The following is a 20,671-nucleotide window of genomic DNA, read 5'->3' on the forward strand; positions in this document are numbered from 1 at the left end:
GTAATATTATTCAACAATCACAATCTCAGGAGACTCCATTGGATCAATTGATTAATTTATTATCTGCCGAGATCAATGATTGAAATATCATTCAATATCTTCAAAACCGGAAAATTCAATATTGATATTTATGTAGCCATTTATAATTAATAATATATGATAGAAGTAATGTGATATTAATGTATTATGTATGTATGTATATGTATTACTGTAATGAATATAAAATGATTAAAATTTTATTTGTATTATTTCTATTTCCCTAATCAATTACTGCAATATATAGTATAATGTAAATGACAGAAATATCAGTTTGAAGAGAATCATCGTAGAGTGCACAATGTCTAAAACAATCGATAAGTTTGGTAGAAAAAGAAAATGGGGTGGTAATGTCATTCGAGGTCCTCCTGGGAATGGTTTTAAATTAACAAAAGATGGTCATTATGACATGCAAAGGAAAATATTGAAAAATACAAGTGAACCAATTGACAAGAGTGATTGTGTAACTGTATCATATCTTGAGGGGGAAATTAATGGAGCAAAGGAAGTTATACTTCTAGCCCTACAAGCTGCAATACAATCCACAATAGGCAATATTGCTCGGGACGCCCGGCAAGCATTTAACGATAAAATTGCAGAGGCTCGGATAACTTTCACTCGTAAATTTGACAAACTTACAAGTGATGTAGACATAAAAATGTCTGACATAACAGCGTCTACAAATAAAAAATTTGATGCTATGTCAAACATAACAGGGACTACAATGAAAAAGTATGATGTACTGGAACAGAGAGTTGAAGTATTGGAGAAAAACCATAAAGAAGTTTTGGAGAGAAACTATAAAGTCAGGCCATCATCATCAGGTGGACTGGGATATCCAGGACTGAACATTAATCCAAATCATAGAATAATACAACCAAAACCAAAACCAACTGATGATGTATTAATGGAACCAACATGGTGAATGTATTCCCTCGTTAGGTTAGGTTAATAGCTACGTTAGGTTAGCTGCATACTTACGTTAGGTTAGGTGTTAGGTTAGTATTCCCTCGTTAGGTTAGGTTAATAGTTACTGTAGGTTAGGTTAGGTTAGGTTAGGTTAGGTTAGGTTAGGTTAGGTGTTCGGTTGCATAGCGGTAGGTTAGCGTACTAGGTTAGGTTACGTTAATACATACGATAGGTTAGGTGTTCGGTTGCATAGCGGTAGGTTAGCGTACTAGGTTAGGTTACGTTAATACGTTAATACGTTAGGTTAGGTGTTCGGTTGCATATTATGTTACGAACGCGCGCGCGAAGAGGGCGTAGATGTCTCTCCAGATGTCCCGCCTACCTGGGGCCGGAGGCCCCACCCACCTGGGCGGAGCCCAGGCAGTGGGCGGGGCCCGTTAGGGCCACGCCCCCCCCCCCCCCCCCCCCGTCGCCACCAACTTTTCGGATACCCCGCCCCTTTCCGAAGCCCCGCCCCCTTTCCGAAGCCCCGCCCCTCCCCTCCCCGAAGCCCCGCCCCCGACTCCCAACATTTGCGCATGTACACCCCTACCCTCATCGCGCATGTGCGCTCCCACCATTTTCCCACCGCTCACGCATCGAAGTCGATACCCTCCGGAGAGCACTCCACAACATTCAGTTCGAGAAGTCATCTCATCGAGAGCAGTCCACTCCACAACAAGGCAGTACGTTCCAACGACCAACTTGATATTTGAGTAAGTAAATTAGGAATGTTATTTTTTATATCAACTAACTTTGTATTATTTCTTCTTTTTCAGAATGGCAACCAATACACAGGAGGTGAATAATGCTGTGGCGTCTATTCTGCCGGTGTCCGCTGACCAGGAGGAGGCAGCATCTTCGAGAGCGGTGACGGTTGACCAGCCAACCACTTCGCGTTCGCGAGTTAGGTGCAGATCTTCTAGCCCTGACTTATTCGAGGAGGAGGAGGAAGTCAGGGCTGTGAAGAAGGTTTGCCAACGACCTGCAGCAAAGGTTGGTCCTATTTCAAAGTACCGAGCTACTTGCAATAGGACTAATCCTTATGCAGGTAGTTTTTCGACCTCTCGTAAGAGGGCCTCCACACCAGCAGCAGCACCAGCAGCAGTGGAAATTCCGAGGAGTCCTTCTCCGGAGTTGGTGATATTGTCGCCGTTGGTGACGCGACTACCACCGCTGCCAGCGACACCGGCGGATCCTGAGGTGTTGGTGCCACAGCCTATCGGAGAGGTTAGTGAAAAGATGAGTGTTTTTCTGCAGAGATGCAAGAAAGCAGAACGAGCTGCCCGATCTAGCGAGGCCGAGTTGGTTACCATGAAGCGACAAATGGCTGAAATGGATAACCGACGGAGGGAACTCCAAAAGGAAATGGCCGAAATAGATCGGAATTATGCATCTCTGCAGGAAAGGTGTAAAGCAAAGACCTCTTCGATAGAGCTGTACAAAAAAGTAGTGACAGTTATGGACACTCTTTTTGTAGATGAAGTGTAAATGTAAGATTAGTTTTAGGTTAGTTAGGAGTATTTAATTATGGTAGTTTTAAGTTTATATTTGTTAAGTTTATATTGAATAAAGGAAAAGGAAGTGAAATAAAGGGTGTACACTGTTTTTTGGTTTGGTACACATTGAACAATGCGATGGTTGGAGCATTTTTCTTCACTTCCTCTTATTATCATTATTATTTTTTTATTTCAATTCCAAGTTCTTCTAGACAAATACCTCACATCAATTTTTGTGTTCTCTAATCACTTGTAAATAATTTCATGTGAAGAAAATTTAAAAAATAAAAAAATAGACATGTTTCATAGTGAAATCGACAAGTATATTTCATTTGTATTTTATCCATTCAAGTATCTCTTTCATTGAATATGTCTTATGTCACTTTGCAATTTACCCCTACTCATTGAATATGTCTTATGTCACACTACAATTTACCCCTACTCAATGTTCCACTCCTCTCCCACTCCCTCTCGAAAGTATAAAAGTAGAAATCATCTGATGAAACATTCAGTTGATCAGCTAGCATCGAGATGGAACCCGATTCAACCTCCGAACCCTATAGCTGCCCGGATCAGGGGTACAACTTCAATTACTGGGATAACAGCCAGGTACAGGTTGTCTCTTCCACCACGGAACCCCACAGTCCGCCATACGAATACCGGGATCACGACATCAGGATGCAAGTTCAGCATGTCACTGGCAGTGACGAAGGACACTTGGATGACTCGGAATATCCAGATCCTGACGGATGGTGGGACCCTGCTTATGATGACATTGTCCCAATGAGTAGCGACGACGACGATGATGACGACGACGACTCTGGTGATGATGCTGATGACGAGCTTGACGTTAGACGTCCTCCACCATCCCCTATCCTCATCGAGGATAGTCCTCCGCCATCCCCAATCCTAATCGATGATGATGTCCTCAATTCCGATGATGACATATAATCATCTACTCGTCCATCATTTCCTTTCCTTTCCTTCCACGGAGTACACACTTTTTGGTTGGTGTACACGAGGCACTGCGAGGCTGGGGCAGTGTCTTCCTCCCTTCCTCTCCCTCTTATTAGTTTTTTTTCCATAATAATCACTAGAATTTCTCCTAATAATCGCTCAGAGTTTCATTCTTGATGTTTTCGAATCTCAAACACTGTTCTACATTTCACCCCCTCCATTTCATTTCTTCCAATATAAATATAGCAACAATCCCAGTTCTATATCATTCTTCCACAATGTCGAGTACAGGACCCATCCAAGTACATGAAATAGATTCAACGTCTGATCATTTGAGTACAACCTTCGCTCAATTTCTGCAGCGAATCTATGATCTTCCTGATGATTTCGCAGAACGAGTGGAACAAGGTATTCAGGACGACATAGATGCTGTTGACGATAATAATGCGGATGATGTGATTAGTATATCATCTGATTCAGCTGATTATGACGACGACGACATCATGAGTATATCATCTGATTCAGATGACTACTATGAGGATGATATCATTAGTATATCATCTGATTCAGATGACGATACCATAATTATTGTTTCTGATGATGAGGAGCGTTAGTCCATATCATTGCATGGATTAATAAAAAAATAACAGCCCTTTTCAGGGCTACAATTAAAGACTGAAACAATAAAAAAAATAGCTCTTTTCAGAGCTACCATTATACTTTCAAACAGAAACAGATTCATACCATTGTTAACATTATGTTAACATTATAATCTCAAACGAAATATATGTATGTGAAAGTATTCATCATTATATGCATATGAATGATTGACAAATGCCAACTTCAACTTTCATTTAAAGTAGTACTCATCATATGCATAGATATTCAATGACTATCAAATTCCAAATTTCGACTTTTCAGTCAAAGTAGTAATTTATTTGTCATATAATGTATAGATATTCAAAGACTAACAAATTTCCAACTTAGACTTTTATTAATCAAAGTATTCATTTGTCACATAATCTATGAATACTAATACAACTAACTACTGTTTGTGTGAATAATGTAGCCCTGAAAAGGGCTGTTGTTTTTTTTTTGACCAGTAGGTCCACGGTTATTGTGCCACAGGTTGGACATTATTACATATAATACATGTAGATACTCGGGTGAAGTTTGTTAGTGGCCTCTCGCAAGCTTCACACCAATTCTGTCCCATTTCCATAATTGAGACAGTGTTGTGGGTGTTGACATGGGCATACCACCCTCCATTATTGTTTCTATGCGAATAAAACCGAAAGCAGCACCAACATAGTTTTTTGTTCTCTCCATCTATTGTGCTGATCAATACGTATGCATCCAATGCACAATACAAATCCAAGGGATCTTCCAGTGTCTCACTGACATTGAGTGTTCGCATACCGATCCTCATAGCACCATCACCTTCAGTTGTGTCAGCTTCTATCCCTTCATCATCTCCTTCTTCATCCATGACCCTCTCAAACTCCATCACGTCATCATCTTCGTCGCTTTGGTTGGCCTCGTTTTCAACTTCGTCTATCTCATCTTCATCGACTCCAACATCTTCTGCTTCAACTATTACTTCCTCTAGCGGAACATTGACATCCTCATCATCTGATTCGTCTATCCAATTGTTTTCATCAACAGCAGCTATTCTATTTAATGCAGCATTTATTTTTGCAGAATTCATCTTGTTGTTGTTTGCTCACAGTTGTAGAGAGTGAATGAATGAACTCTAGGTTTGCAAGTCAACTTATATAGGAGGTGATGCGACTCCCACTTGACTCGTTTAGAGTGGAATAGTAGGAGAAGTTATCCCACTATACTTCCACATGATGTTGATTTGTATAAATAGAGATCGTAGGTATAGGAGAGAGCATTCAGAGTTTCTGTAAGTCATCTCTTTATATTTCTAATCGAATTAGTAAAATGCCGTTTCCAAAAGAGTGGAATGAAAAACCAAAAGTGTGTGTCTACCCAATGATGATTGCAGGGGCTATTGTGTGCTACTTTTGTCAAATAAGTAGACCTAAGGATTCAATCAATCCATGTACTGGTATGTGTAGTGATTGCGTGTTGCGGATTCAACTATCGCCTCCTTCTCATCCACCGAAGCGAACAAAATCGGATTATCGTCAACAACAGTTACAGTGTCTGAAGTGTTCCGAACCTATAATATTTAACAATATAGGTATCTGTAGAAATATTTGTGGTATCTGTGCTGCCGTTCCAACTCCACTGCAACGTTGTTTGCGTTGTGATACATATTCCATGAATTGTTGGAATCATGTATGCAATGCATGTAGAAGTACTTGGGATCTGTGTGAGAAGGTTGGTCAACTCTACCCCAATAGGAGAATCCATTTTTTTCAATGTTGGTGTTTGACGCACGAGCAACAACTATTGAGGAATAGAGTCAAAGAACGTTCCACATCCACAGAGACATATTAACATTTTTCATTTTTTATTATCGTTATTGTCCTCTATTATTAATAAATATATATATATTTTGAATTTATTTGTATTATTTTCTAACATTTAAAAATACATGCATGCAACACAAAGTTTTCCTCTTAAATGACAAAGATTGTTACATGCGTGAATAGTTTAGTGAGAGAGCGCATGTGCCAGTTGATGAAAGAGCGCATGCGCTAGTTTATTTTCTTCTATAAATGGTGAGGTCTCAGTAACATCATCACCTTTCCTATCCACATTCTATTGCTATCACATATCATTCCTCAGACCTTAATAATCATGAGCTCTATGCCGCTATTGATTGCTGAAGATGGTTCACCACTTGTTGATATCGATCAGACTGATTTTGAAAATATTCCAGTATTACATTTATCGAGTCAAGATTCGATAAATGATTTTGATATTAACGACTTCGTTAACTTTGCAGATGTGCCAGAACCAAATGAGCAAATTATTATTGAAAATCCGATCGTTTCGCAATTATCATCACTCAAACACTCTTCATCTACCCTTCCTCTTGGTGTTGATAAGAAATCTAGAACAATCAAGAGGAAGGTTACTAAGGCATCTTCATCGATTGTCACTGACTTTAAAGAAAAGAAAGAATCCAAAAGTGTTGTGCGACAGAAAAAACCCGCAACGAAAAGTGACAGATCGAAGAGGAAGCCAAAAGGTACTCCTAAAGAAATGAAGAGTGATTTGAAAGCTGAACCGCTATCTTCTTTCAGCCCCCTCCATCGGTTTGGGGAAATGAAAAGGAAAGCAAAATGCCGTCTTGTAAAGGCACAGATGACTATTGCTGAACTTGAAAAGAGTGAGCGAGCTATTAATGCTAATAATGAAACTCTTGAAGCATTAGATGCCAAGATTGCATTAGCGAAGGTTGAATTGGCTAGAATGTCTAAAGATGCTGATGAACTCCGTTCAAAAATTGGTAAAGATAAGCAATTCCATCAACGTTCGAGAATGCAAGCTCAGGCTGAGCTTGAGGAGTCGACTAAGCTTTATGAGACAGCATTATCAGTGAGAGATAATTGGCAAAAAGAGTTGGATACTGCATTTCAAAGTGACGGCGATTAGTTTTGGGAATGATAATGTGTTTTCAATATCGTGAGTTGAAAAATATAAGCGGGAATGGAGTATACAATTAATTTGGTTTGGTATACACAGAACATTGCGAATGGCTGGGGCAATGTTTACCGCTGCAATATTTTTCAGTTCACATACTTATAATTGAAATGAAAACAATAATGAACTTTAATATTACTTTATTCATAAAAGTCACTATTATATACATTTAAACCATATTTGATTCATCAATCCAAGAATTTTGTTCGCTAGGAAGGCCTAACCACTTTACATATACTTTATTTTTTCTTCTCTTCAACACCTTCTCAATCAGATATACGTCAGGATTCTCGGTTCGTAATAACTCTTCTTCGTAAAAACATCCTCTAATCGGCTGTTCATTCATATCTTCAAGATTATAAGTCGTTGGGATGGTTTTATTAATTTTAACAATCTTGAATAGCTCCGTGGTAAAATTCGCAGTGTAAGACTTTTCAAAAATATGTTTGTATTTACTTATACGTACAATATCATTTAATTGGAATTTGGGTTTACTTTGTCTTCCTCCAATTCCATTGATACCCTTGAATTTTAATTTTGTTGTTGAATCAACATTGATGGGTGCCATACCTATTGTACGATGAACTTTATTATTATATCTACTAGTTATAATTGGAAGAATATCAAGCCATTTGTGGTGACCTCTCATCGAAAATTCCTTGTAGAGCCATGCCTTTATTGTACGAATCACTCTTTCTGCTATAGCTGCCTTCTTTGTGCTAAATGTTGAATAATGATTGATATTATATTCTCGCATGAGAGATGAGAAGCTTTTATTGAAAAATTCTTTCCCTTGATCGCTTTGTATGTGTTTGGGGGAGTATTTGGCTTCTTTCAGTACATGTTTCATTGCATTAGTTACTGTACTACCTGTTTTATCTTTAACTGCTACAGTCCACAGATATTTGGAGTAACAATCTATCACTACAAGTATATATCGGTATCCTTCATTACTTTTTGCATAAGGTTGCAGTTCAGCTAAATCTATTTGCCATAGATCTGCAAAACCTTTGATGGTGGTTATTCTTCTACGAAAATTACGTCTTGCAGGTTTATGTAATTCATTAACAACTTGTCGTTTGACATCACTTATTTCATTAGTCATTCTATTTCAATATGATTAAAGAGAAAAGGTGATAATGTTACTGCATTGAATGATGATGTGACAGTGATCATTACATGTGAATATGTTAATATATTATACCTTCTTTACGTAATTCTTCAATTATTGAAATTATTTCATTATCATGTCCGGTATGTCCGGCTGACTTTGAAGCTACCAATAGTCGTAGGCGAGCAACTAACTCTTTCGGTGAATTCCAGTACACATAATTCACAGGTTTAGAATTATATATTTTCTCCATTTTCACTCGTTTGAGTGCTCCACCAATTTTACTTCTACTTCTTATTGGATATTGTCGTGAGTCTAATAGAGGTTTGATAACTTCACGAAATTTTTTAGAATTTGTATTTTTAAAACCATTCTTCAGATGATATTGTTTATATGGAGCATTCGTTATTTTCAATATTTTGGAATATACTTGACGAGTTTCTTCATTATCAACATCTTGTGGATTCTTCAAAAAAATCATATCATACAATTCTGGACTACCTGCGCATTCATATTTTTTCACTTTATTAGCATCCCAAAATGAAATGTTTCCATCTTTGAAATTTACCACTAGACTTCCCATTTTCAGCTTTTGTGTAATTGGATCCATACGTACGCCAAATGTTCCATCATATGCTGGATTTCTAGATTTTATATTATTCAAATGTTTCATCAAAACATCTTCACCACTTTCATTCATAACAGGTGAGATGTCAGGATCCGAGGAATCGATGTGGGACGATGATGGTGTTTCGAATAGAGTTGTTCTCATATCGTCTTGAAGTGTGCTCGTGTCACTATTCACAGATGATACACTACCAAAAGATTGTTTTCTTCCTATTGGAGTACTCATGGGATAATTTGAAGTAGATTGAACAGTTCCATGATTTGGTGATAACACTGGTGATTTAGAAGTAGCGTTTGATGATAAAACATTCAATGGTTTCATTATGGGCTCATACAATCTTTCAAGTGTCGTACGATTTTCAATATTATCATTCTTGATAGAGTTGAATTTCTGCCTGACAGCTTCTGTTGTCTCTACTAGTTGACGTTTCAAATTTATTTCATTGTTTTTATTTTCAGGATCTTTTTTTGTATTCATAATGCCCTTTTTTTGAATTAAAGCTTAATTCGTTGGTGAAGTGACCACTACAATATTCAGTGATCGAATAAGTTCCAAAAACAAGATCATGGGTATATAAAACTATCGAATCCTTTGCGATATCTACCTTCATCTATTTTTCTATCCTTATCAATGACTAGAAATCCATATTGGTCCTCCCAGCATTTAACACACATCAATTGGAATTGTTTGAATGTTACATCGGGTGAAACATGATCTGAATAAATGTGATGTAAATTCGTCTCATCTTGTTTGAACATTATAATGAAATTGGTATTGTCACGCACTAACTGTTTGGGTACCCGTGAATATGTCTGTGCTAGATAAAAACAATCAACATCCTTATGACGTCCCATACAGAAATATGATCTAATAATATCTTGCTTTTCACATATTACATCATCGAAAATGAAAACAGAATTAGGCTTAGCGTCGGAGGGTTCCACTATTTCTGCATTATTGCTGAATGTATAAAAACCTAATCCTTTTATAGGTTCCAAAACACTTCGCAAGTACTGATATTTAGGTTGATTGAGTGATTTCGAATAGAGATACACATTTCTAAATCTCAGTCCTTGTGGATGTGTTAATAGTGATATCATTGCATTCGTCTTTCCACAATTTGAAGGTCCTATAATGAGTCCTCGAACTGATGATGGAAGTAGTGGACCATGTCTGAATACCCTTTGTCCATTCAATCCACAACCAAATTTCTCATCTAGATTATCTACAGCAAACTTTTCTTTCTGTTTTACAATGCGCATCGTGCCGTGGTTGGAGACTATATAAATGTTATTAGCTTATTCATTTCAATGTGTACCATCAAACGATACGGACGTATTGAAAGTGATCGTAAAATTAAAAGAGGTTGTGGTTTTGTTAATGATTTAATAAACAAACTTCCTTTCGAATTACATCTACCGGAGGTTATCAATACTGTGGACCGGGTACAAAATTGAAACAACGTTTAGCTCGTAACGACCCTGGAATCAATAAATTAGATATTGAATGCAAAAAACACGATATTCAATATTCTAAGCATCCATCCGATCTTGCAGCAAGACATTTAGCCGACAAAGAACTTGAATACAGCGCTTGGGATAGGGTTAAATCGAAGGACGCGAGTATTGGGGAAAGAGCAGCTGCATTACTTGTCACCAACATTATGAAAGCGAAAAGACATATGGGCATGGGTTGTAGTACCAATAAGAAAAAATGTAAGAGGAAACAAACGAAGAAAAATAAAATTAAAAAAGTTGCATTTGGTGCTGGGATAGTCCATAAAGTGCGAAATGTATTGAAGAAAGCTGGTGGGAATCAATTTGTGACGAATAATAGCAAAAAAGCTATCACTGTGGCATTGCAGGCGGCACGTAAATACCTTAAAGCTGCCGGTGGAAAGAAGAAAATCCGCACACCACGCATAATTCCTGTTCCCAAGATCGGTGGACTTTTACCATTGATACCAATTTTTGCTGGACTATCCGCACTAGGAAGTTTGGCGGGAGCTGCTGCTGGTATTACCAAGGCCGTGAATTCGGCAAAAGCCAGCAGAGCGGCTTTAATGGAAGCCAATCGTCACAATAAAACCATGGAGGCTGTAGCATTAGGCAAACGCGGAAGTGGAATATATCTCAAACCATACCGTAAAGGTTTAGGACTATATTTAAAACCATACAAAGCCACAAACAAAACAAAAAACTAATTGAACCCCTACCTCAGAGGCCTCTTACTGATCTCGATCTCAGTTATTATGCACAAAAAATGAAAATTCCACATTTTCGTGGTGTTTTTATGCGTGATAGATTACCATCTTCAGGTCCAAAACAAAACGAGACAGCTATTGTTAATTTAGATGGAATAAGTGGACCAGGAACACATTGGGTGGCATATAAAAAATGTGGGAAAGAAGTCACATATTTCGATAGTTTTGGAGATCTACCCCCACCATTGGAATTGACTCGATTCTTTCGAAAATGTTCGAATGTAAAAATCAAATATAACTATGATCGACAACAGAAATTTAATACAGTTCTCTGTGGTCACTTGTGCTTGCAGTTTCTCTCTAAATAATTTTCCAAATAAAAATGGATTCAACACCAAAACTGGATCGGGAGGCTATCAAGGGAATGGGGTTTTCACTTAGAATGTTTTCAAAATATGGTACCTTGAAAAAAATGGATAAAGTGATGCTTGCAAATATGCCTAAGGAAGTGATACTTGCATGTGTTGCACATGAGATTGCATATGTTTGGGAAAAGTTGCCTAAGCATCTGCAAGATGACATCGATATAATGAAACATAGATATTGTTATGAGCACCACCACCACGATCAAAATTCAGAATCGGATGTTAATGACGGTCCTATACCTCGGAAATCTATGTGTTGTATTTGTAATATAGAGGATGTGAATATTGGTATCAATAAAAATGATACTTATTACAATACAACACCTTCCAAAAAGTGTAAATTGTCTCAAATGTGCTGTTGCTGTGTACAATAATAAATTGAAATGTGTTTCAAAATATTCATCAGTCATGTCACGAAAGTTCGAGCTACAAGCTGTCGGGACAAGTGTCTTGAGTGCGGATTTTTTTCCACCAATTGAATTGGATAGGAACAGTCGTTATGGATTAGGACTTTTGGGATTCTATGGATGCAATACAATCAATAATATAACTGAAGCTAATAACTTAGTTAGTTTTAGAATCAGTAATGACAACTCATCGATACCCCAAAAGTTGACAATTGAAATTCCATGTGGTGCTTATGAAATAGAAGAGATCAATGCCGTCATACAGAAACATATCATGTTCAGATTGTTTCATGATAAAAAACCAAATGATGTCGTTGCAGATGATATTTTCTATCTACACGCCAATAATAATACATTCAAATGTGAAATGCGATCCAAATATGAAATTGATCTGACACATCCAAATTCAATAGCAGAAATGATGGGGTTCGCTCATGAAATATTTCCACCAAATCAGATACATGAATCATCATTACCAATAAACATTACAACTGTGAGACTTATCCGCTTAGATTGCAATATAATATCTGGTTCATATATAAATGGTGAAGAATCCCACATTCTTTTCTCATTCGATATTGATGTTGAACCTGGCTACAATCTTACTAAAGAACCACACAGTATTATATATATGCCTGTCAGTCCAGAAGGTCGTCAATTGATTCACAACATTACAGTGCGTATTTTGGATGAAAAAAATAACCTTATCGATTTTGGAAGTGAAGAAGAGATTTTCATTATTTTGGAATTGAAGAAAATCGAATAACTGTTGTTATGGGTTTCATTTATAATAGACAAAATCGCATTGAACAATCCCAAACGAGTTGCACTATCAAAAAGAAAGGTGTGCATAAAAAGAAGCTCATTCCACAAGTGTATGCTAAACAGTTAGCACATAACGCTCTGTCTGTGAGTGATCTTAAATTTTTGAAATCGATTGGATTGAAAGTGAGAAAATAACAATGGTGCTCGAAACAAACAATGAAAAGTTGAATATATTCAATGAACCAGTGCTCGATCATTCTCTCATAAGTTTACATGAGCACACATATAAGCCCTATGGATCACCGCTATTCAGGAATTCGGATGAAATCAGAATTGCAATCAATAATCAAGATGTTATACTAGATATTGCCGAGAGCTTCATTTACATAGAAGGTAAATTCACCCCCAAAGATGTAGCGAAAACATGCTATCTCTCGAATAATGCAATTGCATTTCTCTTTGACGAAATTCGTTATGAAATGGGAGGTGAACAAGTGGCTGTTGTTAGAAAACCTGGGATAACATCTACAATGAAAACCATGATATCATTTGGACAATCTCATGCTAACACATTATTGACATCTGGTTGGGGACTTTCACAATTGAAGCAAGATATCTTGGATACAAACAGTCATGTTTTTAGTGGAAAACTACCACTGAAATATTTGATGGGTTTTGCTGAAGATTACAACAAAAGTATCTTGAATGCCAAACAGGAATTGATTTTGATTATCGCTCGATCATTCAAAAACTCATATATAGGTGAGGTTGATGCTGATTTGGAAATAAATAAAATCGAATGGAAAATAAGGCATATTGTACCAGATGATAAACACAAGCTCAAACTTTTGAGTAGAATAAACAAAAGCGGTCTGAATGCCAAAATCAAGTTGGCGTATCGTATGTGGGACCTCTATGAACTACCATCATTACGTGGGACTTCTTCAGACATATGGGCCATCAAAACAACTAACGCATTGGAAACTCCTCGTTTTGTCATCATCGCATTCCAAAGTACTACCACATCTGAAGATAGAACACAAGATATTACAAAATTCACAACTGCTGATATCAATAGTATTCGAGTATACTTGAATTCTGAAGTTTATCCATATGAGCGTTGGAATTTGAATTTCGATAAAAAACTTGATGCTCCTGCTTATTATGCTTTTGAGAGTTTCCAGCGAAGTTATTATGATAAAGATATGAGTGAACCTCTGATGGACATTGGACAATTTAGAGAGAATCCACTATTCGTCATCGATTGTTCCCATCAACCGAATGCAACAAAATCATCAACTATTGATATAAAGATTGAGTTTGAGACGAGGAAGACCAAGTTTCCAGACAACACTAAAGTATATGCATTAATTTTGCATGATACAGTTTTAACATACAATGCATTGGATGGTTCAGTTCATAGCAGATATTGACACTTTTTTTTCACTCTATCATGTACTGTTTTATGATCTTTTTTTTTTTTTATTTGTAACTGACTTATATCATGTATTGTATTTTATATCATATTTATTGTTTTGTAATCATTTTCTATTGTATTTCATCAGATTTAAATAAATAAAACATGAAAATAATACAAAGTTTTTTATTTGACATTATTTATGATTCACAGGAACATACAGACTATCTAAAATAACTTCTTCCTCATAATCATCATTTTCGCGACCATCTTCAATTTCCTCTCGATTTTCATCATTCAATTCAAAGTGATGAATAATCCATTCTGGCAAGTATGGTTGGAGGCTATACAGGAATCTTCTTAGGTTCAGTTCAATCATAACCTCACAAAGTTGCCACAATTCCAATTCATTATCCAAAAATTTGTTGCAAACTTCTGCACCACTCCAATAGTTCTCAGCATCACGAAGGCATAATTCGATTTGTTTTTCATCATAGCATACACTCATATCATAAACGCTTGCATGTTCGGCTCCATCACCCAACACCTTCAATTTAGACGACAAATGTTGAACCGATGATTTGAGATCTACAATATCGACCCAATCTTGACTTGCGTACTGCATCCACATCTTTAAATGGTGGAACTGAAATCGAACAAAAAAAAAAAAACAATAAGCAACCTCCAATTTTTCAGTGATATAATACTCACATTCCCATTTTACTTGTAGTTACAAAGTGAGTGTATTCAACTAAGTTAGTAATGTTTATATTTCCATATAATTATCATCTAATATATGAATATTAATAAAACAATAAGAAATTCATTATAATTACTATTATTATTCAATCATATTGAATTTGACTAGAGTTATCGTTTTCACACCAAAAAAAACTTTGTAAGCTATGACCTAAAGAAATTCACTATAAATTATTACTATTATTCAATCATATTGAATTTGACTAGAGATCGCGTTTTCATGCCAGCAAAACTTTGTTGGCTCTGTCCTAAATACATCATCGTATATTTACCACCTGATGAGTTGATACAAGATATATCGTCATCACTGAATTGCAACGAAATACGTTTTGGTAGCCATGTTTTAAATAATTTATCATTGCTCACATCTTGCAAAGTTAATAAAATTGATTTACCAAATCGTGTAGAATAAGTTGACATATTTTTAATTATGTACACTTCATCAATTGGCAATGATGATAAGGCCTTTTGCTCTAGTATTTCAACCTCCTGTACAATCAAATTATTAATTTTATTCAAGTCTACTTTTGAAACGGACATGATGAAAATATATATGAAAATATAAACAATTTCCAACAGACAAATACACTCACCGTCTTCCTTCTATTACGAACTGAATAACACTCTACCAATTGCTAACTGCTGCAGATATATTCGTCTACTGATTTCATAGTGTGCCAGGCATTTCTTTTATATTAAACAGTGTGAGTCACCCCCACCATGAAACCGTGAAAGATTCACATTGCTAGTTGCTATCCACTAGAGATGCCTGACGTCACAGCCAAGCCCATCTCCCAACTTGATGCGATAACAGTTGCCGGTACGAGCAAGCAGTGGTCGTTGCGGTCTCGGAGAGGGTAGACGCTAGGCAAACAGTCCTCGGCTGCCGTTGTGTCACCATGGATAGCGGGGCTAGAGCGAACCTTCATCGCTTCAGGAGAGGTGAGGGCAGACCGATGAATACGCATTACTCTGCCACACGTCGTGGAGTGAACATGTCGCTCTCTAGCCGTTGAACGGTTATTGCTGTGACGTCACTCCACTACTAACTTGGTGCCCTAACACCGATGGAGCATTTATTACTTGGAGGATCTTCGAAGTATGCAGACGTATGTTTGTACATAGACAAACAAGCACATGATGAAACCCTGTACCGTGCATTCTCCTACACACACACATAAACACACAAAATCTCATATGAAAAAAAAATCTGAACGATCCATGCACCAGACACTTCAAGGTCACAACGCCTTGACTTCACTGCACAACAAAAAAACTTCACCAAACAACAACCAATAAAAAAAGCAATTAATACGTCATAGTGGTGGGGGGAGGCCGAGAATCAGCTGTAAACAACTACTTCCAGTCTTTGAGTACTATCTACAATATGCATTATTTTTCACAGGTTCACATAAGAGCAAAAAGAATCCTGACTGACCCATTACAATGGAAAGATGGAACATCTATCACGCCTAATCCAAATTTTACAACGACTAATTGGACCCGCATAACTACAAATGGTGATAGAAATACTCATCTATATGCAACAACACCACAATGGAATTGGAAAATACCTGCAATGAATGAATTATCTCCAGTTGAGGAGAGCAGTACTCCAGAAACAACTTCGTACTCTACTATACCTTTTTTGTATCGAACTACACCTAGATGGACTAACCCATCTCCAAAGAGTAGAACTACCCAGTGGTATCCAACTACACCCTCTTGGAATTGGGAAGGACAAAGTAGTAATAAAGTAACTACAAGTGAAGAGAATAGTACTAATGAAACAAGTGAAGAGGGTAATGAACCTGTAACCACTCCATACCCAACCAAACCTCATTGGTATCGGACTACACCTATATGGACTAAGCCATCTCTAAAAAGAAGAACTACCCAGTGGTACCCAACTACACCACCTTGGAATTGGAGAAGACCCAACGGGAATGATGGAGAAAATAAGATTACTGAAACAAATGAAGAGAGTAATGAACCTAAAACAACTCTATACTCAACCAAACCGCATTGGTATCGAACTACACCTATATGGACAAACCCACCTCTAATAAGTGAGGCAACTCGTTGGTATCCAACTACGCCTCTTCGGAGTTGTAGGAGACCTATTTGGTATCGAACAACACCCAGATGGTCGAACTAATTTCAGATAACTGTCAGGACTACTCCTTGGTACCCACCAACACCTTCGATGATTTGGAAGAAACATACATGGGATACGAAAACTTCAAATGAAGAGACTACTACCACCTCTGGGTACCAAACTACATCTTATCCATATAGGACAACTTCCGGCATTGTCGTCCCTCCCGCTGTTCCTGTGGGAGTTGATAGCTGGATTACTTTCAGTAATGATAGGAGTACTACGTGGTTCCCATGTGCACCGATTCGGCATAACACAAATCCTGATTCTGCTAGAACTACCCGTAGGGATAGAACAACACCTCGTTCGTTCTGGGAAAGGCACAGCCAGAATGATGAATTTTCAAATAACTATAGTACCAGTCCTTGGAATTAAAGATTGTATGATTCAAATTGGACATTACCTAGCTGGAATCAAACTTCTCTGAATGCTAACAGAAGTATATTCTGGTCTCATTCAAATTGGACAAAGTCTGATTGGAATGGGACGATTCCTCATAACTGGTATGCAACAACACCCTATTCGTTTTGGAAAACATCAAAAAGTGTCAATAGAATAGCTGAACGATTTCGGACTCTCCCGAATTCAACATATCGCTGGAATATTACTTACGCACCCAAAGTTGACGATATCACCAAACAACCAAATGATACAACTACAAAACATCATGAAGTAAATATCGATTTGAATGAATGTTGATGTTATAATAATTCAAAACAACAGTAATTTCACTGTGAATATCAACTGAATGTTACTCGTTTCACCACGAATATCTGCTTTAAATCGCGCTCAGAAAAGTGTGAAGAAAAATTTTTATCTATCTGAATGATGGAACAAATTTTGAAAAAAAAAATTTGAATAGTAGTAAAGAGTAGTCAAATAATGTGAAGTAGAAATTTTTTTGGAGACCTTTTCCAGTTTCGAACTTCTCGTTCCAACGAAAAGACAGGGAACGTAGGACAAACCATTTATATAGGCAATTGATTATACAGGGCATTCAAATGAGAAATTGTCTCACTATGACCCATAAATTGCGTTTCAATGAACTTCTCAAAGCATACGGCTTTCACAATTCATTATGGAATATTCCTGAGGTAATTTCGTTAAGACAGATTTCCCCAAAACGGACTCGCTGGCGGTAGCTTCGTTTTCAAAAACAGAAACAAACAACTTGTTTCAGTTTCGAATACGAACTAGTTTGGGTCGCGTGTTTTGTTGTAAACTGTTTTCTATTGCAGCAATTGAATTGCTGCATTCTTTAACTGTCCATTGTTATTTTTTGCCCATGTTCTTTAAAGAAAAATCAAATCTCATTCTTGTTCGAAATAAACAATTCAACAAAAATAGCCTGCCTAGTGCCGATAATCGAAACTTATACCCACCGCAGAATAATACTTTCTGGTATCTCTGGTATCTGTTGAGTGGGGAGGGTGCCCACATAGCAATAGATATTCCAGGTATATTTCATGAATATACATTTAAGGATATTGTATTATGCTATGAATATGCCATGGATATATATATCTTCTGGAGAATATTCCCTGGAAGTGCTTCTGGCGAACCTTTGATATATTTTAAGAATATTCCTTTGGAATATTCTTGGAATATCTTATAATATTCTTAGAATATCTAAGGTATATTCTATTAAGAATATTCCAGGAATAGAACCCGAGGAATATTCATAAAATATTCAGGATATTCTTAGTTTATTGTAGGACTATACAATAGAGAAACACCATAGAATATTCTTTAACTATATTTTATGAATATTCTAGGAATATTTGGAATATTCCAAGAATGTGACGAGTAACCGCTATTAGGCATGTATATATTGCATTTTGATACAAGATTCACACAAGTAATAAAACACATAATATTCATAAACAAATATATTTTAAAAACAATATACACTGAAATATTTGACGTTTCAACCAATATTAAAAATAAAAAATCTAATTCAAAATATTTATTCACTGAATAAAATATTCCTGAATACTGTCATATTACAAATATTAGAAATGTATTCAAATTAGGATGTTCCTACTCTCAAACAAATGTATACTAAAAAATATGCTAAAATAACAACTCTGTGAATTCATCAGCACTAATTAAAAAATAATAAATATATCATTTCATTGAAAAAGAAAAAGTGTATTACATCAAGAAATAGGTTAGGTTAGGTTTCTCACTTAGAAAAATAAACCCACAAAGGAAGTATTTAAAATGAGTGGTATGATGGGTTCTTCAATGAATTTCACTTACTTAAAGTTATTCAAACTTTGCTCACCAGAATAGTTTTCCTTATATTTGTCCAACAATGCATCAGCCAGTGTTTCAATAGTAATACCTGGAACAAAATGTACTTACATTAACGTTCATTATCACTATTTGAAAGTGGCACAATTAAACTGGAATAAAAATCAAATAGATATTTTTCGCATAGGTTACTCATGAACATTTACAACATTTTATGACTTGGAGAACAACATGCATTGTCTTGTAAAAAAGTAATCATTACGTTTTGAGTTCCTTGGCGCACCTGCCTGTACCAGGTACCACTCTGTTTCCTTTTGGGCAAATTGATACTATCTTGAAAACGAGTGATAAAAATTATGAAAACAAATGATACAAAAGAATGTGTCATTCACTTACTTTTCTCTATTGAAGATACACAACTGAAATCACTCTAGTTCAAACGTGTACTTAGTCAAACCAACAAATCCCACGCACCAACTCTCCTCGAACCTAAAATGAGGTATAGTAGGTTAATCACCATGACTTTACTATCGATACTATAGCATTTTACTTACTGTTCTTGAAGACTGAATAGATGCAACTCTCCTGTTTGAAGATCCAAAATCAAACTATTCGCTGTACTGCAAATTGGACAACCCCAAATTATAAATGGTACACTGAACGTGACAGAATTATACTTTGATAATAACACCAACACACCATGCATTACACACGCGAACCTGCGACGTCAACCGCCATGTTGAATCAAATGTCGAATTTAACGCAAACGCAAAGGTACCATGCATTAAGGGACAGCCGCTATCACAGAGCTTATTCGACTGTCGCGCGCTACACTTCAATTGACCAATGAGAAACGTTTACTCCAATTATTCACTTCCCCATTTCTCTGTTTCCAGTATTTTTCGCTTTGTAATTAAATAATTTCAAGTACAAAAAGACAAATAGGATGAGAATTAACCAATTTATTGATGCAATTGGTTCATTTATTGGCCCATTCAAATTTTTTTGTCGTTTCCAACAGTTGCTGTTGGAGCAATTCATCCAGAATCTTTGCGTTGAGTTCAAAAACTGGTTAACACTATCAGGGTTATATACATTAGGTTATGCATTCGATTAAGATCTTCAAATATTTTTGTTTTTAATAATATTGAATTATTTGAATACGTTATTATAAGATAATTCAAAATTCCATTGTATAGAATATTTCAAAATATACCGTGGGGATATATTCTAAGAATATACCATATGGTATATTCGAGCGACAATATTCTTAGAATATTCAAGGGAGAATAATCCATTTATAGACATTCTATGCACATTCTTTCGGGGATAATCCTGCCATATTCTTTCAAGCATATTCTATGAATATTCTAAAGGCATGTATATATTCCAAGAATATTCTATGAATATTTGGAATATATACGTTCGTTTTATGATATACAGGGAATATTCCATGAATATCTAGTGCTGTGTGGGTGAGT

General features: G+C 36.4%; 1 protein-coding gene, 1 long non-coding RNA gene and 1 other non-coding gene across 3 annotated transcripts in view; 2 read left to right on the plus strand and 1 right to left on the minus strand.

Moving 5' to 3' along the window:
- Positions 1 to 16,726, plus strand: part of LOC111509343 (uncharacterized) — a 31,385-nt gene extending 14,659 nt beyond the window's left edge. Inside the window, exon 2 of the transcript XR_012467093.1 lies at positions 16,182 to 16,726. This is a non-coding gene — a transcript (uncharacterized protein). The remainder of the gene's footprint in view (positions 1 to 16,181) is intronic.
- LOC141485208 (uncharacterized) lies at positions 1,399 to 2,475 on the plus strand. Its single transcript, XM_074181473.1, has 2 exons — positions 1,399 to 1,700; positions 1,764 to 2,475. Exons 1-2 carry the CDS (start codon positions 1,549 to 1,551, stop codon positions 2,473 to 2,475), a joined length of 864 nt encoding a protein of 287 aa, XP_074037574.1. The 5' UTR covers positions 1,399 to 1,548.
- Positions 16,727 to 18,808: 2,082 nt separating the features above from the next.
- Positions 18,809 to 19,984, minus strand: LOC141485211 (uncharacterized). Its single transcript, XR_012467096.1, has 3 exons — positions 19,745 to 19,984; positions 19,587 to 19,679; positions 18,809 to 19,281 (listed from the first exon to the last, which is right to left on the minus strand). It is a non-coding gene; the product is annotated as an uncharacterized lncRNA (long non-coding RNA).
- Between the last annotated feature and the right edge of the window lie 687 nt (positions 19,985 to 20,671).

This window comes from Leptinotarsa decemlineata, unplaced genomic scaffold, assembly GCF_025532065.1.
Source record: "Leptinotarsa decemlineata unplaced genomic scaffold, Ldec_3_MD MMD2_tig00026314_RagTag_RagTag, whole genome shotgun sequence".
Classification (NCBI taxonomy): Eukaryota; Metazoa; Arthropoda; class Insecta; order Coleoptera; family Chrysomelidae; genus Leptinotarsa; species Leptinotarsa decemlineata.

Coding starts and splice junctions, on each gene's coding strand:
- LOC141485208 (XM_074181473.1), top strand. CDS start 1,549: ATGTGCGCTCCCACCATTTTCCCACCGCTCACGCATCGAAGTCGATAC. Junction 1,701..1,763: donor ACGACCAACTTGATATTTGA/GTAAGTAAATTA, acceptor CTTCTTTTTCAG/AATGGCAACCAATACACAGG.